Consider the following 26744-nt stretch of genomic DNA (forward strand, 5'->3'; position numbering starts at 1 on the left):
TCGGACACGACTAAACGACTAAACAACAACAACATCTAAAAGCGCAGCCCTCCTTCCCCCCACCCCCACCCCACAGCAGCAATCTCTGCTGAAGTGAATGAGCGAGGGGAGGGGGGGCAGAGTGAGCTGGTGTAACAGCCCACAACCCTTGTGCCTGGGAGCTGAAGGAAGCTTGAATCTGCAAACACGGACTAGGTGATTCTGCCATGCCATAATACCACCAGTGAACTGCTAAACTGCACACCAGTGAACTGCTAAACAGGAGGATGTTGCCCCGTTGAGGTCAATAGATGCGTGGTCCCTTTATATTTTGGAAGAGGGCCGTTTTACATGGGGGTTTCAAACAGGCTTTGCCTTGACTCTGAGGAAGCCAAGCTAACTTTGGCGCAATCAATAATTAGACGAATGCTCTATTTCTCTTCCTTACTATCTGCCTATTGCCTGATCCGCAACTCGAGTTATCTTCGCTTTCTTGCTGCTTGAGACTTTGTGCGAACTCCGAAGAAATCACGACAGGCGTCTTTTCCATCAATGGGGTTTACTCCCAAGTGAATGTCCTGAGGAGGAGGTGACAGCCATGTTAGCGTAAAAACTGAGGGTAAAGTCAAGGATTCCGGGCTCCCACTAGTTTTGTAGGCACCCAGAGGCCTCGCAATGCCTTTCTGTCTGTCCAGAATGGAAAAAAAACCTAGCAGAAACTTTCACGAGAACAGGCAGCTTGAAAGTGCTTTTCAGTTTCTAGTGGTAGCAGTTAGAGGAACTGTTATTACTACTACGAGTGGTACGGTGGTAGTGATTACATTTTCGTTACTCTTTCTCTAGCGATTTCACAGCAGAGTGATCGTGGTGATTAGATTCCACACACCCCAACTCTTTCTCCAAAGAAAGTCATGTCAGCATCATAAAGAAGCAGCTATCAGTTTTATTTTCCATATTCCACAGAGGAACACTAGCAATTTCAAAACTCCTTTGCTACTACGGCTTACATAGAAACTCCACTGAGCCGTAACTTCGGAGTAAAGCGCTTGCAGCGTCCTCCTACCCGTCTGGTGAGAACTACATCCCCTTGAATTCAGTGTGGCTTACTCCCAGGTAACCGAAGCTCTAAGATCGCAGTGGCCCTCTATTGCTAAAGTCCTGCAAGCGCTTTGCAGTCAATAGTTCTCCGAGAATATATGTCACGAATTTGTCGGGGGATAGAGCGGGAGAAGAGGGGACACAAACAATTCTTTTCGAGTGGGGGGAGGGAATGTGGAAGCCTTTATAGACAGCTCCTACCCGAGGTCAACGCCTCCATCAACAGAAGCCTCGCTGGCGCTTCGATTCCCCGTCTGAGAGAATAATTAAAAAAAAAAAGTACAGCTTGCGAAATCTATCAGCAGCTAAGCCTTTATTGCCCCCCTTTTGGCGGCATAACACAGATTTGCATGGCTTTTAATCCGTCCCTCCTCCCCCCCCACACCCCCAATATTTGACCGCGCTCCTGATCAATTTCCTTTTTCCGTGGGGGCGGGGGGAATAGTTAAGAGAAATCAACGTTTCAGTTCTTCCTCTTTCTTTCTTTTAAAAAAGGGAGGTTAAAAATCACTAAAACCAGAGAGCGCTGAAAGACAGCTGCCTGCCTTAGGGTACCAAAAGAAGAGGAGTGTGGAACCGAAGATGCAAAGGGAGAGTTATAAGGGGGGGGGGGGAGGAAATCAAATGAGGAGTGTAAAAGTTGCCTCTGATTCTCTCTCCAAGTCCAGCTTTTTAAAAAATAAAAAATAAAAAAAATTCTGGCTCTGCCCGGGTTTTCTCCAAGCACCCCCCTCCCTCTCCTCTCAGCAAAGGCTACAGCAGCCACTGAAATATGATAATCAGAACAGCTGCTTCTGTGTTCCCTGCGTCCAATCAGAGGCGAGCTGGTTTGACGTCCCCGAGGCCTACGTCGACCAATGGCGATGGAGCTGAGTTGGAGCAGAGAAGTTTGAGTAAGAGATAAGGAAGAGGCTGGCGGCCGCTGCGCGCTGAGTCCCGCACACTGCAGCGCCTCTGCCACTCGCTTCCCGATCCGGAGCTGGCCTGTGCGGGTGCGCGAAGCGTTTTCTGCTCTCTCGCTCTTTTCCCTTCTATCTCTGTCTCTCGCTCCCCGACCCCGACTTTTTTTCTTTTAAAAGGCTCCTCATCAACATCACCCTAGTAATAAAGGAACCAATTTGATCCCAGCTCCTTGGACTGATCCTCAGAGCGACTGATCAAGCAGCCTCTCTCTTCCTTTCCATTTGACAGCATCTCCCGCTTTCCAAGAAGGCACAGCTTGTCTCCTTTTTGTTTTGTTTTTTCCCTGTGTGTTTGTGTTTTGTTTTTTTACCTCTGGGAAGCTCCATCGCAACCGTGCACCATTTCACTGTGGACATTATACCCTCTTACAGATATGGGAGATATGGGAGACCCACCGAAAAGTAAGGAAGACGTTATTCGTTATTCTTGAGCAGTGGTCATATGGCAAGCGGGAGCGGTGGAGGACGCAGCCTCTGGCGGGCTGTCGCTTCGCCTGGTGGGGCGTCGGAGCCTCCGGAGCGAGCTCGGTGGCTTGGGAGAAGAGCCTCTGGCTTAAAAGTCGTGAAGGAAGAGGCGAGAGTGTGGAAAAGGAGGGTGGGGGGGGTAGCTGACATGGACGGGGGTTGGGCGTCAGAGGCAGCGGTAGATGACTCCCGTTCAGGGCGACCGCTCCGGTGCTAAAATCCTGGACACATTTGCTGGAAGTCGGTTTCCCTTAAAATAAAAAACAAACCCCCAAACAATAGGATTGGATTTCCTTTAAATGTATTGAGGAATCGCAGAGGGGGGGTGCGGCGGCGGCGGGGCTGGGGGCCAGGAGTGCAACTGGATCCATTCATACTCCCGTAGCAGATGATTTAAAGCATGGGAAGTGTGGGTTGCTACCCTTTAAATAAGCGCGCTGCTTTGGAAAGGAATGGGTTTCTTAGCTCGGCGGGGTTCCCTCCCCAGCAAATAATGCTTCCGATGGAGGTAAGCATCCAGCGCTCCAGGTCGGCCTTTAGGACCCCCGCCCTACAGAAGTGAACAAACCTTTTAGCGAAAGAGGGATTGAAATTGACAAAAGGAATGGAACTGACAAACCAAAGCCTGCCGGTTGCATCAAACTCCTAAGAGCAGAGAGAGAGAGAGAAAGCGTCACCGGCGTGTTCTGTTTCCCAGTCCACCAGCTTCCCTCTTTTTCTCTTATTCAGAATCTGGAGGTACAAAATTAATAACACCACACACATGCCTTCATTCCACCACCACCACCACCCTCCAAAAGAACAAATTGTCAAAAGGGAATGTTTTGATTGCGTTGGAAGGTGCGTAAAATGTGCGCGTTCTAGAATTCTGCCAGCCTTCATTTGAATGTGCGTTCCGCCTCCTCTCTAAATGAGGGAAGCCTTTGATGGCACACACTCCAATTACCATCCTAAAATGCTACACACTCTCTATCTTTCTCACACTCTCTGCGATCATTCTCTTCCTCCCCCCCCCATATAACGCCACAACAACAACAGCAGCAGCAGCAGCAGCAGCAACGCGCTCCCAAAGAGTAGCAGCCCTACGCGGGTGATCGACACTAATAAAGTGTGTTTATCGCCGTAGGAGAGCAAACGGTCAGTCAATCATGTCTTTTATTATTTGCCTTTCAGAAAAACGGCTGATTTCCCTATGCGTCGGTTGCGGCAATCAAATCCACGATCAGTATATTCTGCGAGTTTCCCCGGATTTGGAATGGCACGCGGCCTGCTTGAAGTGCGCAGAATGCAACCAATATTTGGACGAGACTTGTACGTGCTTTGTTAGGGATGGGAAGACCTACTGTAAGAGAGACTATATCAGGTACGGAGTTTGCCTTTTCCTCTCCTCCGCCCCTTCGGTCGCGTTGCAGTTAGAGACTGTTCCAGTTGAGCCTTGTTTATTTTCTATCTGTGTAAGGTTTGGGAGAGTAAAAGCAAAAACAAAACAAAACCCCCCAATTCTTTAAATTCCTCTTCCCCGTTTAAAAGAAATGAAACTGCGATCTCCTAAACACGCTTACCTGGAGGTAAGTGTGTGTTTTTTCCTATTAGTGCCAAGAAAATGCGTCCAGGGGTTAGATTATTTAGGCGTGTGTACAAGCGCCTAGTTCCCTTCCTATCGAGTGTCAAGCCCTACTGAGTTCAGTGGGAAATTAACTAGGATTGTAGTGCAAGCTCACTGGGGGAAAAAAGAGAGAATTGCGTCTTATCACTGAGTACATACAGTTGAGAGGTAAATTCTTCTCCCCCTCCAGAAAAAAAAAAAATACAATTTCAACTCTCTCTTTTTTTCCTAAGTAAGTTTGGGCTGACACTTGTGAGCAAATGTGTAAAATAAATAGTCTGCGAGGGTGCAAATCTAAAGTAATTTGAAAAACGGGTTTCCTCATCAGATAGACGTGCTTTTAAGGAAAGGTATACAGGGTCGTGGGACTTTTCAGATCCATACTGGCGAATTACTTGCAAAATTTCTCAGTAATCCGCCGATCTGACCTCCAGGTAAAGATCTTAGAAGCTGGGTGCCCCTCGGCGGTAAGGGCTGTTGAAATTAGTGGTAGTTACTTCTGAGAAGATGCGTGTGAGATCTAGGTGCGAGTACCTTCTTGATTGTTGGAAATGTGGTAATGTGTGTAATTTTTTAAAAAATTTTTTGCGGGGGAGGGGAGCGGCAGCGACAATATGTTGCCATTTACGGTGGCTCAAACTGCCTTTCTCTAAACTAAGCGCCCCCAACGCTTCCTCCATTCAACTCTAACTAATATCAGTATAATTGAAATTAAGTGGTGGCGTTCAGGCCTGCTTGCTTCCCAGCTGCATGACTGCGTGTACGATTTACATATAGATTTAAATTTACATTTATATATATATATATTTAAAAAAACTATGTTACAACAGGAAAATAGCAACACGGGCTCAGTTAAAACAGGACATTCCTCCTCCTCCTATCACGCCAGCCCATGGCTCCTTAAAGCATGGTAAACAAATGTGATGATGATTATTAGTGGTAATAATAATTAATAGTCCCCTTCTGTTTCCTGAATGCAGGGCGGTTTCTTCGACTGGGGGGCTTTACAAAAACAAAAACAAACCCTAAACATGACATTTAATCTTTTAAAATATTAACCCTTTGGGCGCGCTCGGACTGACTCTCTTTCCTTATCTTATCTGCCTTGATGAATTGGACAGAGGAGATCTAATTGCCCCTCATCTGTGGGCGAACAATCGGTACATTTAGATAATGGAGCGGCTTCCTACCTAGCATGAAAATCTGAGAGCTGATTACACACACACACACACACACACACACACACACACACGTGTGTGTGTGTGGGGGTACAATTGGCCATTGCTGACATTATAAGGGAACCTTTATTTCTTTTTAAAGAGGGGGGGAGCAAAGGGGAGGGGCTCCTTTTTTGAACAGCTTTTTTTTTAGGGAGTCTGACTTAGACGGCGCTATGCTACTCTGTCCTTTTTGCTGCATTTGATCTTTGCAGAGAGGGCAAAGGTTGGGCAACCCTAAGCCCGGGTGAAGGGGTAAGGGGGGAGAGGATCCACCTGGAAATTCTCCTGCGTAAGGTCCCTTGGCAAGGAAATGGCAAGAGAAGTTTACGCGCGGCTTTAGGCGAACGCAGCAGCAGCAGCAGCAATTTCTTGGGCAGTCTCTTTTCACTCAGCCAGAAGGATCCTTGTGAAGCCCTCCGCGGTTCTCAAAGTGCGGCTTCCTAGTCGGAGGCCAGTCCTCCTGAAATCCGTGGGGCTTCCTGGCTGAGGAGACAGAGTTGCCCGGCTGCAATCCTGAGAGCCCTCCCCCGCTCCACTCCCGGGAAAGTCTGGCAACGAGGCGAGAGCGAGTTTCTTGCTGCTTTGAGTTCGCCTTTGTCCAGCAGACCCGGCTGTTCAGCTGGCTTCGGTCTAGAGGAGGGATCCCTTGGCAAACCTGTTTCCCAGCTCCCCGAGAATCAGGTGCTCGGAAGTGAAAGCATGGTGAAAGATCCCTCTGATCCCATGCTCCCTCCCCCCCCCTCTCTATATATATAGAGAGAGAGGGGGGGGAACGCTAGGACCACCATGATACTAATACATAATACTAATAATAAGAATTTATATTATATATTATTTGTTCACGCGGTGATCCCTGCACCCCGACTGTAAACCACTGCGTTACTCAGAAGTAACCGCCATTGTCTCGACACCGGGGCTTTAGTTCCCCAGAACATGTGTTTAGGATGGCAACTTTAGATAGAGTGACTTGGAAAGCAAATCCCATTGATGGGCATCAGGGCTTCCTTTCATGCAAGCCCGTATGCTAAGGGATCTCAGCCTTTTGCTGCTCGCCGTCTTTCAAACAGGATTTACTTGCCTTGGCTCAAAAGGAACGCTTTCCCGACTGGCGCCTGAGTTGGCCCTTCGTGTCCTTGTCTAGCTGGGGCAGAAGCGAGTTGGGGGGGCGGGCTTTGATTCTTTAGCCTGAGATTGAGATACTAATAGAGAAGCGGGTAGAATTATGGAATCAGGGTAGAGTTGAGCTTTTAAAACTAAGCATTTTCCTCCTATTTCCGCGCCGCCGCCACTGTATTCTTCTTTTAAGAGGAGGGACTTACACATCAACAACATATGTAGATTATCTGTATGTGTACATATGGGTCCAATGTGAAGCCATATCAAAGCCTAGCCGAAGACTCTGTCTTTATAAACTCTGAATTCTACAGAAAAGCGACCTCCTATTCGTGGTCTGCGGGAGCTTTTCAGCGCTACTGAGAGTTCTGTTGATTTGTTGTTGGTGATTCTGGAACAGAAGGCGGACGTCGCCCTTAGGCTGCAACCCTGCACACATTTCCCCGGAAGTAAGTCCCACTGAACTCGATTGGACTTGCTTCTGGGTAGACGTGCATAGATAGGCTCGCTCTGCCCCAGTCTTACTTTGGGAAACTTACTATTCTGAAGCAATTTCTCACTGATTTCAAGGGGGCTCTTTCAAAGACCACCAGGAGTTGCTGGCAGCTAAGATTATTGGGGGGGGCGGTTATATGGGGAAGGGGCGGGAAAAACAGCTGCTCAAGCGGTCCAAATAAAACCATTTAGAGCTGCGGGTTTATTCGCGGCCACGCGCCTGTTCCTTCCCGGGGAAATTTCGTCTCTGGGAAAAGCCTTTGCAGTGCCTAGTAGCGATCTGGGAGAGTGTCCCCTTGAACTTGACTTACACCCAAGTAAACAGGCAGAGCCGGGAGCGTAAAGGTGCGGAAGCAAAGGCAGGCCGAAGGTTTTTCCTCTGAGCATTGCCAGTGGGCTTAGGATATTGGTGGCCGCGATTCACTGACTCCAGATCTACTGTTTTACTCCTGAGTTTTGTATTTGAGTGTTTATATTTTAAGAGTCGAGTTTAGCCTTTTTCCTTCCTTTTTGATGAGCGGTTTTTGGAGGGCAGGGTTGGTTCCAGCATTGCATTTTAGCCCCCAATAAACTCCCAATAAAAGTGGACGCTCCCGGAATAAGTTTCCCTAAGCGTCACGATTCCTCCTCTTTTCATTGTATAAAAGGGTAAGCTGCCATTTTCTCTTTGGGAATATTTGGTTTTGTTTTTGATGTGACGAGACACAGAAGCGGCTTTTTAAAAACTGCAATCTTTTAAAAGGAAGGGAGTCAGTGGGATTTTCTCCAAAGTCACCCTGTCCAGGACCGGGATGGGTTGCATTATTATTTATCTCAGAAGTATATATATAAAAAGTGACTCCAATGCTGGAGGCGTTTACTCGGAAGTAAGCACCGTTGCACTCCACGGGGCGAACTCGCGGGATTGCAGCCCCCGTTGCTCATTGACCCCCCACATCTTGCTGTTCTAATTAGACTTTCCCCTTTTCTAACCTGGTTTTTAAAGGTTGCTGTGAAGTTTCAGCCACCCTCGTTTCTTCCATTCTGTGCATAGGGCAGATTTTCTCCCCTCCCCCTCCAAAAGAGACCGCGAAAGAAAACAAACAGAAAAAGCCCCACCCTTCCAATAATAATAATAATAATAATAAACCAATCAACACCCAAATGCATGTACGGTTATTTATTTTTTAAAACACTTCCCCTTCGCTGCTGCAAGGTCCGAGCGCGTACACGGTACAATTTCAGAAGCCACTAGGATTGGGAAGTCGGTAGGAACCGAATTCGCTCCGATTTCTATTTTCGCGAGCTTCTGGTTTGCCAGAGGTAGACCGGGCGACCTGGAAGGCGTGCTGGGCTTGCTGTCTAACGTGGGAGGCTGGAACGTGAATGAATGAAAGAATGACTGGCTTGATTCGACGGGGCGGCCGGAGTGAAATCTTTCTCTCTTTCTCTCTCTCTTTCTCTTCCTTCCTCACCCCACCTCCGTATTCTTTTCTTTTCTCCCCCCCCCTTTTATCCCCAATCCCCCCCCCGCACCACCCCTTTCCTCGACGGGGCCTGGGCTCAGGCTATACGGCATCAAGTGCGCCAAGTGCAACATCGGCTTCAGCAAGAACGACTTCGTGATGCGCGCCCGCTCCAAAGTGTACCACATCGAGTGCTTCCGCTGCGTGGCCTGCAGCCGGCAGCTCATCCCCGGGGACGAGTTCGCGCTGCGGGAGGACGGCCTCTTCTGCCGGGCGGACCACGACGTAGTGGAAAGGGCCAGCCTCGGAGCTGGGGACCCCCTCAGCCCCTTGCACCCCGCCAGGCCGCTGCAGATGGCAGGTACTTCCTGGTCCCCCCTCCCAGAGACTTCGGGGAGGGCAGGGGAGGGGGAGGGCAAGGGAGGGAGGGTCCCTCCGGGCCTTTGTTCCATATATGTGTTTTCTCTCCCACTCCAAGCTCTTCTGCCGTTGCCTCCCCACCCGCGGTTCCCGGCCATCAGTGGCTAATAATACCTCCTAGATGTGCCCAGCCCCGTATTCATTTTGATACCAGCTTCGCAGAGGTTAGTTTTGTTTTTTTGCAGAGGTGAGAGAGTTTTGGAGAAAAGGCTCACGAGATCCCCGTGCTTCCGATGGCAAAATGACACTAAGAAGCAGAACCACACACACACACACATGCTCAAAATCTGCAGACCTCTGAACACTTTACTCCCGAGTAAACATATAAGAGGATGCCGCTTACGGGGTATCTTACACCCACTTACCTAGGGGTAAGCCCCATTGAACTCGGGGGAGAACTTACTTCTGAGCAGACGTGTAAAGGATTGCACTCTTCCTGACTATCTCCACCAAGCGCAGCTCAGCAACAGAAATGAGCCCTTCGTTGAAATAAAAGGAACGGAGTTTGCTTAACTTTGCTGGGAGGTGATGCCCAAATCGGTAGCAAGCTTGTCGGAAGTAAACTCCCGGTAGCGCAATGAGACTTCCTGCCAGGATCCTAAGAATGTTTGCTCAGGGTTTGCTTACTTTTTTCTCTAGTAGGCGCGCTTAGGATTGCAGCTTCTCACATCTTTAACTTCCCCTTGATTGCAGCCATTAACTCGCATGGTCCAAAGGGTTTCAGTGAAACTCACTTGCTTAGAATCTCCGTTGACATACCCCCAAAACTCTACTCTTGCAAACATCCATTGGTAAAACAACTTTGCACCCTGATCCCTAAACCTTGGCATGCAGCTCAGATTTATCCATGTTCATTCAAAAGGGTTCCATAATTTTAATGGAACAGATTTCCAAGTAAATATGCATAGGAATGCAATCTTAGTAGGAACTTCCATTGATATCAATGGAGCTTGTGTATTTAGGTCCTAGACATGAGTGTTGTCAAGAGCAAAAGCAGATGAGTGAATCCAATCAAGGCTCTTGCCCTAAACCCCTTCCTTGAAATGCATAGAGCAATCCTCTGCATTTCTATCCTGAACTAAGTCCCACTGAATTCCATAGGATTGACTTCTGAGCAGACATGTTTGGCACCGTTAGGCTGCAATACTACACACTTGAAGTGTGCATAGGGTTGCATCTTTAGGGAACAATCCTATAGTGGGACCCTCTGAGATGGGTGGGGTTAGGATCCAGGGGTTCCCCAGCTGTGCCAGTGTAAGGCCTGAAAAGGGGGCATTCCAGAGGGGGGTGGGACCAGAAAAAGGGTATTTAGAATGGATCCTATACCCATCAAGCTCAGTCACATGACCTGGCAGCCTGGTGTAAATTAAACCAGCAGAAAGGGTGGTTTCACCCATACTTTATTGTTTTCCCTCTGCCTGTTTTAGGCCATCTCAGTCAGCATTAGCCCCACTCCTGAATGAAGTTTGGATCTGGTGTATTTTATCCTAGCTCAATTCACACTGGCTGGCTTTATGCCAGTTTCTTGTGTATAGGATTGCTCCTTTAGTACCATTAAACTGTGTGGGGTATTTGTTTGTTTTTTACTTCTAAGTAAACATGCTTGGGATTATATTGTTAGGCCGTCCTCCTATGCTCACTTATTGGAGAGCAAACTTTGTTATAATCAGCGGAAGTAAGCTGGTGTATGGGACCATGTTGTTTTATGGGAGATAATTCCTCCTCTCCTTTGATCTGAAAAAGATATGAAGTCTGCCACAGTACAGAGGGCAGGCAGAGTAGTATGCTCTACTATGACTGAATTGCCAAAGAAGTAATATACTTTCAGTCTCCTGGTGGCTTGATATAAATAAGAAATATTTATGTATATGTTGTGTACGTAGCTTTCACTGTCAGGTATGTGCGCTGGGTAATGACAGCAATCTATCTTTCCAAAGCAAGAGGAAGGAGCAGACAGAGAAGTACACAAAGATCACAACAGCAGAGGTGGGGGGGAAAGAGAAGATAACAGCAATGTACCTTGCATTGCAAGGAACTTTTACAGAGGGCACAATTGATTCAGATGTTGTGTCCTTTTGTTGCACTTAGGTCTTTATTCTAAGTAAAGATGCTTATGATCCTGCTGCCCCATTAGAAATGTCTTGAGAAAATATGGAAAGCAAGATAATTAATGTGGGAAACAGGAAATAATAAAAAAAAATAGGGCAGGGGAGAGCAGAGAGGCAGCAATGCGTCCCCCTATCCAGATGAGGCAATGCTATTCAATGAGTTTAGGCTCTTCCCAGCAAGGCGTATTCTGAATGAAACATGGGATGGGGGGTGGTGGTTATGCAGTGTGGAGGGGGAGCCAGCTTCCAAAAAGAGAGACTAATAACTACAGGCACCACTTCAAGCTGTAATTTAAAACTGTCAACAAGCTAATCTTCAGTAATTGGCCTTCTAAGGGATTCGGCCTTCTCCTCCTGAAGCTTTCTGTGGTTTGGGTGAGAATTTCAAGCCGAAAACTTTAGTGTCAACCCATGAGCTGGCTTTACTTTTTCATTAGGATTACTTTTGACTTGAAACATTGCAGGACCACTTCTTTGCTGCCTGCCCTGTCTAGGCTTCTGGGAATGGGCCTTATTTGTTTTTCCACCCTATCAGGGCAAACAAAACAAGACAGGCTTGGAGAATTCCCAGTCAAGAGCTTGTAACTTTTAAGTCTTTCTGCTCTTCTCTCCCTTCTGCCCTATCATGGGAGTGGGGACAGCAAGAACACTATTTACAGTGCCAGTCTTTAGTAACTTAATCCAGGGTAGTCTTTCCTTGGTTTTTAATAAGAGGTTTAAGCATCATCGTTGGACTCCTAATTCAGAGTCCATTGTTGCACTTTACTTGGAAGCAAGTCCCATAGTCTTAACTAGATTTCAAAAACATTTCCTTCCAAGTAATAGATGAGAATGAGCAGTAAGGGTTTAACAAGTTGATGTCTTGTGTGCCTCCAAATCTGAAATCGCACTTCTTGTAGAGTCTTCCTTGCTATACCAAATACAAAACAGTGACTAATTTGAAAGGGGAGAAAGTGTTATGAAAAAAGCAAGTCAAAAATGTGGAGCACAATGAAACCATCAGATTATCTCTGCCCTCCCCAATAACTCTGCATTTCTAGATACAATCCCAAAGAATTCATTCTAAAAATATTAGCTCAAGTATTTTGTTTGATACATGGTTGCATTTTTTGTATTTTGAATTGTGTCTTTTTATATGTGTTGTCTGATATTGAGGCAAAAAAAGAGATGGGGGATGTAGAAATTATTTCAACATATATATGTTCAGAAGGAAGTTCTACTAATTTCAGTGGCACCTGCTTCCAAGAAAGCAAACTTCAGAATGCTGCATTAGAGTACATTTTTCTCAACACATTTACTTGGACTTTTCTGCAAAGGAAGTAGCTCAGGTTGCAATCTACTGTGTACTTACCTGAGAGTAAACTCCATTCACCAATGAATGGCACTGCAACCTTCCTTCCAATGAGAGTGTGTTTTATAGAGCAACCTCTTTGGCTGTTTACTTGGAAGAAAGTTTGACTGTCTTCAGTGATGTTCAATCTCTGTTCATAGCATTGCAGCCTTAAGAGTGTCAGTTGCATTTTTTAAAGGAGAAACTGTTGGAACATTTATTTTGCTCTGGATTTTCTAGCGGTGTGTTCTTTTGACAGCGTTCACAAACTCACCCACTTTAAAACTATATAATTCAGCTAACTCACTTTCCCCGTCACTGCTTATTAGTACACACATGTTTATTAGTTCTCATTTTAAAATTCGATATAAAACCCCACCGTTTCACATTTTAGGCTGCAGTTTTGTGTTCATTTAGATCTGGATAAGCAAGCCCCATTGGCTATAGGGAGGTTTCCTTCCTTCCACCTAAACATGCCTAGAATCGGGCTATTAAAAGCAGGCTTTTATGCAACTAAATTGGGGGGGGGGGAGGCGTTGAAAGTCCGGAGCTGTAGAAAGAAAGTCTGTGTAATGGTGCATGGGACAGGAGGAGAATCCAGGAGGTGCTAATAGCAATAGATAAACAGGACCTGGGGGAGAGTTTTCGACGGAGGCAATTGGGTTGTTTGCTGTGGCTTGCATTGTTGTATCCATTAACCCGGAAGTGGCAGATGGTTCAGGGTAGGTGAGGGACTAGGTGGCCAATTGATCCGTTTGAGCTTTAAGATTCTAGTGAGTGGCGCCAGAGAGGGAGGGAGGGAGGTCTTGGTGGTAGCCGCCTCCGCGCTCCTTCCAAAGCCCTGGTGATTCTTCCTCGAGAATTGTGAAATGGCGCCCCCAGATTATATGACTATCTGCTTCCTTCCACAATCCAAAAATATATTGAAGTGGAAAAATCGACGCCACTGATTTTTTTCCCCAGCTGAATTTCCTTTCCCCGTGCACGTTTGACAGCTCAGCCATCCTTTGCGCGCTGAGGAAAGACCCTTGGAAGCAGTATGGGGAACGCGGGGTGGACGGGGAGAGAAACTACCGGGTTGCGCAGGTGTTCCCTGTGAGGTGGGCCGGCAAGACGTCCCACCGAAACTGGACGACTGGCGATTTCCTCCAGTCAACAAAATAGAATGAGTATTGCTCCCTCACCTCCGAGATCCGAAGGCTTGAGGGTCCCAATCGTCGCCGCTCATTAGAGAGCGCCATATAGAGTACCTTGGACAGCAGCTCCTCCGCTGACAGTCCCCTGTCCGCGAGGAGCTTCCAATCGAGACAATGGGGAAAACAAGAGAGGCGCTTGTGAGAATGTGGAGGATTAAGGGGATCCATAAAAAGTGGAGGGGCTTGACAGAGAGGTGTCCCCGATTCCCATTGTTTGCAATAGCGTTGGTTCCTGAAGAAAGGTGGATGGATGGATGGGCGTCCAGGTAGTGATGATCCCTGCGGGGTTGGCCCCCCAGGAAGTTGCGTGTCAGCGTCTTCTCGCCCTCCCCCGCCACTTACGGGATTCCTGTTCCTTCTTCTTTTTCCTTCCCCCACCCACCCCCCACAGCAGAACCTATCTCTGCCAGGCAACCGGCTCTGAGGCCACACGTCCATAAGCAGCCGGAGAAGACCACCCGCGTCCGGACCGTCCTCAACGAGAAGCAGCTCCACACCTTGCGGACCTGCTACGCCGCCAACCCCAGGCCCGACGCCCTCATGAAGGAGCAGCTGGTGGAAATGACGGGGCTCAGCCCCAGGGTCATCCGGGTGTGGTTTCAAAACAAGCGCTGCAAGGACAAAAAGAGGAGCATTATGATGAAGCAGCTCCAGCAGCAGCAGCCCAACGACAAGACGGTGAGTGGCTGCCGCGGTCTTTCCTCCTGGCCTCTAGGGGGCGCCAGTTCCCGAAGGAAAAACTTTCTTGGTTAGTGGGCGTGCCTTGGCTGTTCTCTTGCCTTGATGCTTTTGATTTGCTTGGGGGGGGGGAATAGGTTCGTGCGCATGTGTGTATTACTGTCCAATGAGTGTGTCTGTCAAGAACGCCAATTAGCGGGGCTCCCTGTAGCCAGCAGAAAAACAGAAGGTCCCCATTCTTCTGTGCCTTTCACAGCAATCGAACAGAGAGATAAGGGGACGCTTCACCTGTTGAATGCTGGCCTGTGGAAGTAGCACGCTTCTAGAAAGGGATCTGGGTTTTATTGGGGCAGGGCTTCAATAGCTTGCTCCTTGCTGGGTTTAGGGAACTGGCCCGTGAACTCTTGATTGTGCGCATTTATTTACTTTTTGTTGCCAAATAAATGGTCCAATTGTAGGGAGAAATCCCACAACAACATCTCGATATTCCACAGCACCCCCGTTTTAATTTTTTTAAGTACATGTTACAATGACTTTACAAACTGCCTTACTCTAGAGTAGTTCTACTGAAGACGCTGGGGCTGTTACAGAGACAGATATCAGTCTGTGGGTAATTCCTACATTCTTGTGGTCTAAGATACATAACAGCAATGTGGGGGTGGTGGGTAAAGGTCGGAGGAGGGACGGGATAGATCCCTTTTTAAAAAGGCTCTCAACTGACTTGCCGGATGTAAGACGATTCGAATAGGTGTACTGAAATCAATAGAGTGGGCTTCTATAGTCCTACCTAGTTATTGTCGAGTTCTGGCAAGCAGATTTCAAAGAAAAATGCGATGAAGGCCAATTGAATTCAATAGAACTTCGCAGTGAACTCCTACGTATATTTACTCGAAAGTAAATCCCTCCTACGTTCAATTATTACCTAGTAAGTGTGTGCATGTCAAAACGCCATAGTGGTGCACTCGATGGAATTAAAGCTTCCTCGGGAGTAGGTCCAACTGGAACCCCCTGAGGCTTACAGCGTAATCCTAACTATGACTACTTAGAAGGAACCCCTGTTGAATTCAGTTTGGCTTACTCTTAATATTAACATTAAGGTTAATATTACAGCCATACTCCGGGTAACTGTGTGTAGGATTGACCTATTTTGTTGCCACACTTTTTGGTTCTAGACCTGAAAGTCGGGCGGACCAATCCTATACATGGTTTACTCGTAAGAAAGAAAATTCTGCTGCTAGTTGCCTAGGCAGTTGTGTCCTTCCCAACTACCGGATTTCAGCCAGATACTCACGTAAGGCTCCAATCCTATGCATGCTCACAACACTGCCCAATACATGTCTACTCGGAAGCAAGTCTTACGGCATTCAGTAGGGTTTACTCCTAGGTAAGTGGATCTAGGATGAAGTCTAGCTGGGAGGAACGAGAATTACTTGCGAGGAAACAGACTTAAGGTCTGGTTTTTAAAATCCAATGAGATCGAACTTTAGCACTAGCGGCACAACAGAGTTTCGGCAGATGAGAATGACGAGGGAGCAGATATTCCAAAACAACCGCTCTCACCCCATCCGTTGCCTTTTAGGCCTTGATGATGCCGAGGCCATTGTTGTGTTGCTTAAAGGAACAGCTATTAATGTTTGTTAAGACTGCTTATCTGCTTAAGTGGAAGTTTAAAGCGTTGCGTATTACCGCGGTGGAATGTAATAAACCCCAGTTTGAAGTGTTTTAAGTTGCTCCGACTTAGGAAGTTATTTTGGACACAAAGCCTTTAGAATACCTGCAGAGTTTATTTCTCCCCACCCGATTCGTTGCCACAAAGTATAGTGGTGGTTAGCCAGGAAAGGGTGAGCCCAGTCAAAGCTAAATAAGCAGGGATCCTTGGAAATGATCCTCGTTCCGGATCACGTTTTCCTGGAAAGTTCAATCTCACTCGAAGACCATTTCAATGTCTTGTCGATGCCGGGGCGAAAAGTGAGGCGAATCTCCCGAACTTTCTCAAGAGGCTGCAGTTCTGTGAAATGGCTGGACTGGGACCTAAACCGGTTGCGTCTTTAGGAAGGGAATGGAACGGAATCGGCTTCACTCCCAATTCTTCTGCTCAGCTGGCCTAGGGATCCCGGTGTAAGATTGCAGTCGCACCTAAACTTAGAGGATCAATAGTGCCTCGGCATGATGTTTACTTGAAGGAAAATGCCAACTCCGGATCATGGGGCTTACTCCGAAATGAGGTCCGGTTGAAATCTGCGGCGTTGTAGAGCAACTCGGCTTGACTTTTGTCAACCTACAGGAGTTACTTCCCTTAACCACGAGGAAAATACCCGTGGTATCACCACTACTAACTATTCGCAGAAAAGGGTTCAGTCCTAACCCCACTTACCTGGGAGTAAGCTCCATGGCGCTCAAAGGGACCTGAGTAACCCTCGGTGGCATTTTCTCACGCGTTAAGGCAGGCTTCGACGCAGGCGTGTGTGTAAGTAACTCCCCTTTCAGTCAGCGAGACTTACCCCTGGGTAAATATGAGTGGTGTGTATGTATTCCCACCCACACTGTGATCCTGAAAGCCGTCAAGCTGCTGGCTCTAGAGTTGTCCCATGCTCTAGTCTAGGGCTCCTATCTCGTGCTCGGATCTCCAGCTTTTGCGCTCTGGACGTGAATTCTAGCGCTTAAGCAATCGGGGGAAGAAGTGTGTTATTCATCTATCAATAAATAGATGTGGAATAAGTCGTTGGAGGTGGGGTACCAGTAATGTAATTAGCAGTTGGGGGAGCGTGCTATTTGTCCGGGGTTGTTCGCCTCCTGTCCTCCTCTGTGGCGTTCCCATGGAGTTACCCGCCTCTTCCTCATTGGAAACCTTCAAGATAACAAGGACAATCCAAAATGTCTTGACTCAAAAACCCCACTAAGATTACTGGGCTTTACTGCCTGAGAGAGAAGCAACCTAACATGGAGTCCTAGTATGCACCTTTCCTACTTGGAAATAGACATGTTTCCCCTGCGTGCGGGAGGTACACACACACACACACACACACACACACACAGATATATATATAGACCTTGATCAGGACTGGAAACGGATCCTAATTTACTTTGCCTAATCGACTCAGCAAAGAGAGGTGTGGGTGGTGTGTTTTTTTGTTTTGTTTTTAAGAATAATAACACACGAAATTCCGCGAAGGGCAGATTAACAAAGTCAATAGAGTCGAGCGTTTGATAAGCCCGAGAAGGAGTTTATTGACTCTCTGCGCCGCGAGACAATCGCGGTTTGTGCGGCGCGGCCCCTCACCGCCTCTGCCTGCCTTGTTTACAGAACATCCAAGGGATGACGGGCACTCCCATGGTGGCGGCCAGCCCGGAGAGACACGACGGGGGCTTGCAGGCGAACCCGGTGGAGGTGCAGAGTTACCAGCCGCCCTGGAAAGTCCTCAGCGACTTCGCCTTGCAGAGTGACATAGATCAACCGGCTTTTCAGCAACTCGTAAGTGTCAGTTCCCGGCTGTGATGAATGGGCCACTGTGCGCGCAGAGGCAAGCGCGACGCTCCTCTAGATTATTCCTGCAAAGTTTTTGTACCCCCGCGCCCCCCCTTTCCCTCCCAGCCCCAAAGTTTAAAATACCTGGAGGTCAGCTCACGTCCCCACCAGAGATCCTTCCACTTCGATGCTTTTAGGCTGCAAACCCTAAAACCACGTCTACTCTGGAGTTAAATCCTGCTGGATTCAGTCTGGGTTTACTCCCGGGTAAGTGGGGTTCGGGTTGCAGCTTGAGGGTTTGTATGAGATAGCAGTGCCCATAGATTACCCCTATTTGAAGCCCCTAGACGTGTACCCATGTGCTGGAAGGAGTCAGGAGGGAGCCACAGACGGAGATTTGTGCTAGCCTCACAGTTATCTTTAAGCGCAGAGCTGCTTGCTCTGTGGACATTTGCTAAGAAGCATACATATTGATGATCTGGCTGGCTATTATCAGAAGCAGTGGTATTAGCAGCGGTAGCTATATTGGACAATAAAAAAAAATCAAGGTAAAAGAAGTTTTTGATACTGCAAGTGAGGTATACCCAATTATTTGGGAGGGAAATTGTCCCCTTAGCATTAACTCATTTCAAAGCAGGTTGCAGGCATCCCTGCAAAGAGGCTTCCTCCCTTCTGTCACGCATGAACAATGGATGAAATGCCTATTTTAAGATGGCCTATCCTGTGACAGAAGCACACATTATCTAAAAAATAAAAATGGAAGTATGCTTTCCGTCCCTTCAAAAAAGCAGTACTTTATTCACAGCCATATTTGCAGGACTTGTGTTGTTGTTTAGTGAGAAATCATAGGATGAATTTGTCCTAAAGGCTCCTAGTAATTTTAATAGGTTTTCCAGAGGGCTTTATAAACCTTAGCTGCCATCCTACTCACAGTTAGCAGACTTGTATTCCACTGATGCCAGTGGCATTTAAGCAGTCTAGCTGTGTGGTGGTTTGCAACTTCTTTTCCACAGTACACAAAGTGCTTTCCAATATTCATCTAAGTTTTAGTCTGCGATAGAGTGAGAAGGCACAGGGAAGCCTCCCTCTCTCCCGCTTTTGACCTTTATGACCAGCTAGGCTTCCTTTATGGCCTGGGTTTCCCATAACCAAATTCAGCCATTTAACCACAATGTCAAACGCCAAGCTTATGCCCAAGATCCTTAAAATGCTTAAGTTTATTGGCATTTAAACCAGCATCTGCAAGTTGTCACCAAATTATTATTATTATTATCATCCTAACAATTAGACTAAACTGAGTGAATAGGATCCTGGTAGTGGGTGTGTTGCTTCTACTGGGTTGTACAGTGGGGCTGAAATATGGTGGTGAGAGTCTAATAAATCTAAAAAGTTATTTGAAGTATTGTCTGGAGGGTAGCAGTGTTTAAAATGAACACGCCTTTCTAAATATGTACACTTCTATAAAATATTACAAAGGTTAGCCCCTGTTTTTTCCTGTGAAATGCACATTTCCTATTTACATAAATTACTTTTGCATATTGTAATATTAGCCTTTAGCACAGTTTGTGCAAATGTATATTTTAGCCCAATTGTCTGCATTTTCTTTTTCTTTTTACATGCCATGGCTAGCATATATTTCTGAACTTCCATGGGTCGATAGATGCTTTTGTCTTGTTTTCATGATTTTAAAAAATGTGGTTATATAATAACGTGCAACAGTTGCATAGTATTAATGGGCTGGCTTTCACCAAAAAGCCAACAGGAATTTACCAATCAATTCTGTTCTTAACTCACTTCCTTATGCCTACATCATTTGGCAGCTCATATGGGACCATATCATCTGCAATACTTAAGCCCAACCAGGTGATTTAAGGACAGAAGTTCAACCTTAACTCAATTTCCTGGCCTAAGTGTGTTAAAACCAGATCTTAAAAATAATAAGGTATGTTATGAATGGTTTTTCAGTGATTAAACTTCGTAGTACCGATGATAGAACATCTAATGATTGGGTGCACAAAGTGTCTCCCAAAAATATAACAGTTTAAATATTTGTTTTCGAAAATATATGTTGCAAAGTCCTTCTTTTTTTAAAAAAACGACAGCTTTAACTCTTCTAGAACAATGCCCAAAACAATTCCACTAAGAATCCTTGCGTCACAATTTATGCCATAACTCATTTGGTAATAGTCCAGCCTGAGTATCACTGAAATTGGGGAAGTTTACTTCTGAGTAAATGCCTTTAGAGATCTCCAGACTTTCTTGTTCTTGAAAGAGAAAATACAAATGGTGGTAAAAATAGATTAAACCCAATAGTGATCAGTGTGCTGTGACCATGCCAGCTTGGATGGGCTACTTAATTCTGATTTAGGGGCTCTTTTCTTTTCCTGCTTTGTTCTGGGTGTTGCCTGGTACTCAGGCAGAATTATCCTGCTTTAAACCATTCAGTGCAGCTTTTAACAATAGAGGAGATGGGTAGACTTTGTGGGAGGAAATGAGTCTAGGGAGATACAATGGAAGATTCTAGGACATGATACGGTGTGAAAAAAAAATTACGTCAGTATGACAAAGATGGGTAAAAGCGTAGGGTGGAGAGAAAATTGCATTTGGAATGATTTTTATCAGGCATCTGCTAAAGGAACTGAAATGAAGTCTGGAGGCATTTTATGTCCCCATGCAGGGCCTCAATACAGAGTCTAAAATCTTATTATTACCAATATTGAGCTTTACAGACAGAAACACCTAACTAGGCTACACAAGCAATTGCTTGGAGTAGCAACATTATTAGGGGTGCTAAGCAAGCGGTCTGTGATCAGAGAGGTGACCCCCCCACACACACCCAGAATCCCTTACAGTGCTGCAGAGGATTCTGGGACATGACTCTCAGAATGTGAGCAGCTGCAGTGTTGCAAGGGATTGTGGGACATTCCTTTTGGATTGCATGGTGCAGCTGCTTGGAAGATGAAAATGTATTAGGCTGGCCCTGATCCTCACACTCGATAGAAACCATCAATTCTTCTTAATTCCCACTGCGGGGTGTTGGCTTGCTGAAGTTTGATAGGAGGTAGATTGCAGTCTGTTTTTAAGAGAATAGAAAGCAATTTGAAACTGTAATTCTCATAAGCAGGCTTTTGTAGTGTTTAAACCAGAGGTGAAAATGGGACAAAAGGAATACTTGTACATAGTACCCCATTGAAAGCCATGCTTCTTGTTCATTCTTTTTCTCAGATTCAGTGATTACTCACAGGGAAAGGATTAGTTCCATCCATAATAATATTCCAGTTTCACTGAGCAGAGAGGACGTCTATCCATGTGCAAAGAGCCTCCTCATTCACTTCAGTGTATAGGGAAGCCCATTCTCACAGGAGCCCTGTGTGATTAGTGGAGCATGCACAAGCAGAGGACTCTTGAGTCTGGACACTGTGCAGAAATAAATTCCGTTGAGTTCAATAGGATTTACTTCTAAACCATGTGTTTACCACTGGGGTGCAAAGTAGAAATCCACTGCAACACACCTTAAATAATCAGCAGCACACTGGGAAGAATTAGCCCGCATCTAGGATGAAAATCTATGGAAGAACTCATATTGAATTTAACGGGTTTGGACTCCAGCCAATGTGGAAAATCTTAACCAAAAGAAGATAGCAGTTTTATCATTAGGAACCCAACTAGGCCCCACTCCACAGATGAGGGTTACTTGGATTTAAATTAGTATGCACATTTTCTTGGAAGTAAGCCCTATAGAATCTAATGGGGCTTATTCCTTGGAAAATAGGGGTTGCAATCCCTACAATTATCTGTAGTGCTCAAGCATTTAAGGCCATAGTTCAGTGGTGGAACATCTGCTTTGCAGAAGGTTCCTGGCACCTCCAGATAGGGCTAGGAATGTCCTATGTCTGATTGGCAGTGGTTCATCAGAGGTTCAATGTAGACAGCACTGAACTTGATGGACCAATGGTTTGACTCATTCTAAGGCACTTTCCTTTTGTTCCTGTATTTCTTAGCACTAAATTCTATGGGCATCAAGGAGATTCAATTTCAGTTTGGATCAGGGCATTGAACTGGAAGAATTTACATTGACTGGGATCCTTACTTTTTGCTTTATGAAGGGAAGGGCCTTCTTCTTCATGGAAAGCCCGTTCTGGGCATGGAAGACCATGGGGCAAAAAGTGAGGCTCCAGTCCATTGATTTTAATGGCATTTCCAATTTGCGTGCCTCTTTAAAATCATAGAACAAATTTTTACAATTTTGTTTGGCTGCGGCAACCCAGTCAGATGGGCAGCATTTATTTATTTATTTATTTATTTATTTATTTATTTATTTATTTATTTATTTTCAAATCTGAGTCTTTCAGAAGTGGTGTTTTGCAGCTGGGAACTTGTACCCAACTGCAGAACATTTCATCACTGGCTGCTTGGAGGGTGGCTTCATGTGCTACAATTTTCACTCGGAAAGTAACTTTTCCTGGGGGGGGGGGAAATCATGTGATGCTTGTAATAGCATTTATATATAAGTGTGACCAAAACATTTATCTGAAATCCTTACAACTCTCTGAGGTAGGTCAGTATGTCACCATATTATTTTTGAGGGACTCAGGCAGAAAAATATTGGCTTATCCCCCCCGCTGCCCTTAGAGAATTTTGTGACTGAGGCCTGATTTGAATTAGGATTTTCTTGTTTACAACTCAAGCCTCTTGCACCACAATGTTAGGTATGTTTACTCAGAAGTAAATTCTGCTATGTCCAGTGATGCTTACCAGCAGGTAGGATTGCAGCCTTATCCATTACTTGACACTAACTCTTCTTTGTGTAATTATTAATATTGAACGTTCCTGTTTGCTTTGAATTTATTTGCTGCAGCTTCCCTTCCCAAAGGTTGTATACTGGGTGTACATAGGAAAACACACACACTACACTTATATATGTAGGTCCACAATTGCTTTATGTATATGTTATGTTTCTATTCTGCCTCTCCTTCAATGGGCTCAGGAAAAGCTATTTAGAAAAGGTACACGTTGATTTCACTAGAATTGTTTAAAGCTGCCTTCTAGTTTACCATATTTTCTGGTGAAAATACCCAAGCAGTGCTAACCTAGTTGTGTTTACTCAGAAGCCAGCCCTATTCATGTCAAAAGGGACTTACTCATAGGTAAGGATGTATAGGATTGCAGCCTTAGAATAGTCTTCATTGACCCTGATCCAGAGAACTGTGAATTGCAGAAGACCTGTTGCTTAATGGTTCCAAGATCTAATCAGGGCTAGAGAGTAAAAACCTCCCAGAGCTCTGATCAGCTCTTACCTAGAGAAAGAGCAGATAAGAACATGTATTTGGGCCTAATGTGTGGGCTCCCTTCTGAGCTGAGCCATCATAATACTCCCCTGTTGGCTCATTGTTAAGGGATGACTGAGGTTACCTGAGTCAACAGGTCTTCTGCACCAGGAACTGTTGACGCTTTCTCCATTCTGCACCGAAATATAATATTTTAGATATGACTTTGCTTAGCAGCTTTCCCTCTAAAATTTAGTCTAAATTTGCACTTATCTGTGTATACAAGCATATGGAAATTTTATGCAGAATTGTTTATTGGGTTTGTGCCCCAGAAAACATCTATTTAAGTTGAGCAGCAAACATTTCAGACAGAACTGATACAACTGTACACTGCAAATTCTTGGGGATGGGGAAAACAGAGGCCCTCCATTAAAGTACCCACATACCAAAATACAAATTTTGCCACTGCAAACAATGATGATAATTCTGTGATCTTTTCACTCCAAATCGGATTGCTTGCTCAGTGCTCCAAACATATGAATATTATGAGCTCTAATATAAAATAGTTTTCTGTAGTATAGTGATAAAAAGTGGTAGCTAGAATAAAAAAGATAAACAAGAACAGTAAACCTGACTTCCAATTCAACCTCAGATCTGAACTGTGCTAGGGCTGTGGCCATTAAGTATACACTTAGTTAGGAGAAAATGTGAGTGAAGTCAATGGGGTTACTTCTCGGTAAGCATGTATAGGATTGTGCTGCATGCGTCCTAACCTGGTACTCTGCAGCTGTTGTTGAGCATCACCTCTGACTGTTTACTTTGCTGTCTGGGGCTGATGGGAGATGGAGTCCAACAACATCTGGAAGGCACCAGAAGGTTGGTGAAGACTCTTCTATTCAGTTCTTTGTTCTTCCTCAGTCTCTGTTGGAGGGTGAGCTTAATACTGACCTTACATGATTGCTGTAGGCAAAGTACACTGAACACTAAAACTCTCTCTTGCTGATATAAAATGCTGATGTTTATTATAAATTGCTCCAGTAGCCCAACATTTTACAAAAACCAAAGCTGTTCCAAGATCTCACTGGTAAATTCCTTGCTTTTCATTCATGTGGGATTTGTGCAACTTTAAATTTTCCATCCATTTTTTAATTTCAGAACTAATTGTCTAAGTGTCCCAAATGGTAAATATTCCATTTGGAATGTTCACAAATCTACTCCGAGGCAATGATGAACTATCAGGGTGACACCAGAGTCGATCCTCACATGAATTCTTGCAAATATGTCTTATTTCACTGTTCCCGCACTGTGGTTGCAAAAAGTAGAAATGGCAGGCTGCTATAAAAATCGGTAGAACATGAAATAATGTTACTATTTGAGTTACTGTTGTTAGTGATAGTATTTATGTATATAATGCTGTCACAATGTACACCAGAAGGTCTCTGCCCTTCAAGAAATGCAATGATATTTTGAAAGCCAGAGAAATGGGCATTTTCTTTTCTTTTTGTAAACCGTTTATTCTCTCTCTTTCTCTCTCTTAAAAAAATGTTTTGCAGGTTAATTTTTCAGAAGGAGGCCCAGGTTCCAATTCCACCGGAAGTGAGGTAGCATCCATGTCCTCTCAACTCCCGGATACACCTAACAGCATGGTAGCCAGTCCTATTGAGGCATGAGGAACATTCCTTGCGGTGCTGAAGTCCTCAAATGTTTTCGCCCCCTGCTGGAGAGAGTGGGAAAGCTATCACGTTTGGGGACTTGGAGAGAAGGAGAAAGAGAAATTAGAAAATTAAAAGAAGAAGAAAAGTATTTAAACACAACCGTGTTCATGAACCTTAAAGAAAAGAAAAACTCCATGAACTGTCTGGGGAGTCTTTGTTCGTTCGTTTTTGTTTCGTTTTGCAATGATAAGGTAGCAACACTGTGAAGACAATCATTGGGATCTTACTAGAATAATACTCTTACAAAGCAAATGAAAATGCTTTCGTTCTTTTTTAAAAATAATAATAATAATAATAACAGTCCACCCCTACGGAAGGATTGTAGGGAGATCAAGAAGGATTTTGGTTTTTTTGTTTTAAAGACGTTTGTGAAACGCAAGAGGATACGGACCCAGGACCGCCAACTATTCCCAAATGGCATCGTTGAGTGACTGCACACAAACATCGCCCAGAAAACGCCTCGTGTGACCGTCCAAACTCGAATGGTGTTCTTCCTAGACCTGCCTCGCCCCTTGCCAAAAAAACAAACAAAACCAACATTTAAAATTATATATATATATACATACACATATATATCTTTGAAAGCAGCTCTGATAGATTGCTTTTCCAAGATCAAGGAAGGACACCCTCCCAACCATCCCACGACAGAACGAGCTATTCAGATGGTTGGAGCTGCGAGCGGTTTGGAATTTCTCTGTTTCCTCCCCCCCCCCAAGAAAGGTCTTGGAGCGCCTGGGTCGTCCCTCCAATAGCATGTACTGTAGCTTTGGCCTCTCCTCTTCCTCCTCCTCTTCCTCTTTCTTTCTCCCTTTTCCCGGGTGGGTCGGTGGGTTTCTATCGAGATCCATCCTTTTTCTCCTGAAGTCTCCACTCTCCAGCGACTCTTTTTGTTTCGTTTTGTTTTTGTTTTTAATTTAAAGGAGGGAGTCGGTTTTTAAAAATATATAAATATAAATATAAATATATATCTATCTATCCCAATTTAAACCTTCATTCGCAACAAGGTATACCTCTTTTTTGGCCACACATGAAAAATGAAAAGGAAAAAAAAAAAACGAATCGTCTTTCGGGGTTCTGTTTTTGACTGGCGTCCGTTCAGTAACATTCCCCTTTCCCCAAAGATGTGTATAGTTCTTGGGTTTTTTATGTTTTTTTAAAAAAATGTGTGCTTTTTTTTTTAATGGACTGGGGGTTTTTGCCCCCACCCCTTTCTCTCTCACTCTTTCTCTTTCTCTGGAAATAAAGAGGGGGGAGGAGGAAATACTTTTGTTTGTTTGTTTGCTCTCGCATTGCAAAAATTATAAAAGTAATTTATTATTTATTATCCAAAGACTTGCCACTTTTTCCATGTCCTGATTTGTTTTGCTGTTGCTGTCGTTTTTTGGGTGTGTGGGTGTATGGGTGTGTGTTGCTTTTATTTTGCTTAAAGTTTTTGTTTTTTGCGGGGGATGATCCACGCTGTGGGCAGTTCTCCTTTACAAGTCATCTATGAATGAATGGATGGATGGATGAATAAGTAGAGTAATACATTTCTTGCGCAGGAGAATGTACGTTGGATAGATCCCCCAAAAAGAACGAAGTGGGAAAATAGTTTTTTTTTTTCCGGGGGGGGAGGCTATGTCTCTTTTTCTTTAGCGTGGTCTTTGAAATTTCATGTCCACATCTATGTGGGGCTTCCCCTCCCCCCCTTCACATTTTGGCATCTTTATTTCCCACCCCCTTTCCTTAAGTATGTGAAATAAAAGCGCAGTATGTAGAATGATTCTCTCTTCAGGACTATTTCGCTAAATAAACAGTTTGGTATAGAGAAACAATAAAATAAGGAAGGTAACTGATCAAGGTGCCCCTTTTAAGATATATACGTATATATATAATAAATATATAAAAAACAGAGAGAAATTTTATTATATATTAAAAATACCAGACGCATTTACAAGCTAGCCGCTAAATACTTGAAGGAAAATATTACACGACGAGCAGGTGCAAGGAGGAGATGTGATCTCGTGTCACACGTATTATAAATGTCATTTTCTAAGGTTTTGCGGCGACAATAATCCAATAAATGCACCTTTCTCCTCCTCTCCAACCTCCAGTAGGAATCCAGGGCTCTGGGGCAAGCTGGAAACATTTTTTTAGGGGTGAAAACCACCCCGAACTACTTTCTTTCGAGTAAATCTCCTG

The 26744-nt window shown here is 45.0% G+C and overlaps 1 protein-coding gene across 3 annotated transcripts; it reads left to right on the forward strand.

Moving 5' to 3' along the window:
• Positions 1–1818: 1818 nt before the first annotated feature.
• Positions 1819–25887, forward strand: ISL1 (ISL LIM homeobox 1). Of its 3 annotated transcripts, XR_008332707.1 has the most exons (7): positions 1819–2441; positions 3678–3867; positions 8485–8744; positions 13829–14115; positions 17420–17587; positions 19402–19523; positions 24402–24488. XR_008332707.1 is itself a non-coding variant. In XM_053408216.1 (6 exons), the coding sequence occupies exons 1-6, from the start codon at positions 2414–2416 to the stop codon at positions 24516–24518; spliced, it is 1047 nt and encodes a 348-aa protein (XP_053264191.1). In that variant the 5' UTR covers positions 1831–2413; the 3' UTR covers positions 24519–25887. The 3 variants fall into 3 exon arrangements, 2 of the variants coding, with proteins under 2 accessions (XP_053264191.1, XP_053264190.1); XM_053408216.1 differs by lacking the exon at positions 19402–19523 and having other exon boundaries at positions 1831–2441; positions 13832–14115; positions 24402–25887; XM_053408215.1 differs by lacking the exon at positions 19402–19523 and having other exon boundaries at positions 1836–2441; positions 24402–25887.
• Positions 25888–26744: the final 857 nt, after the last annotated feature.

The sequence above is a fragment of the Podarcis raffonei genome, chromosome 11 (assembly GCF_027172205.1).
Source record: "Podarcis raffonei isolate rPodRaf1 chromosome 11, rPodRaf1.pri, whole genome shotgun sequence".
In the NCBI taxonomy this organism is placed as follows: domain Eukaryota; kingdom Metazoa; phylum Chordata; class Lepidosauria; order Squamata; family Lacertidae; genus Podarcis; species Podarcis raffonei.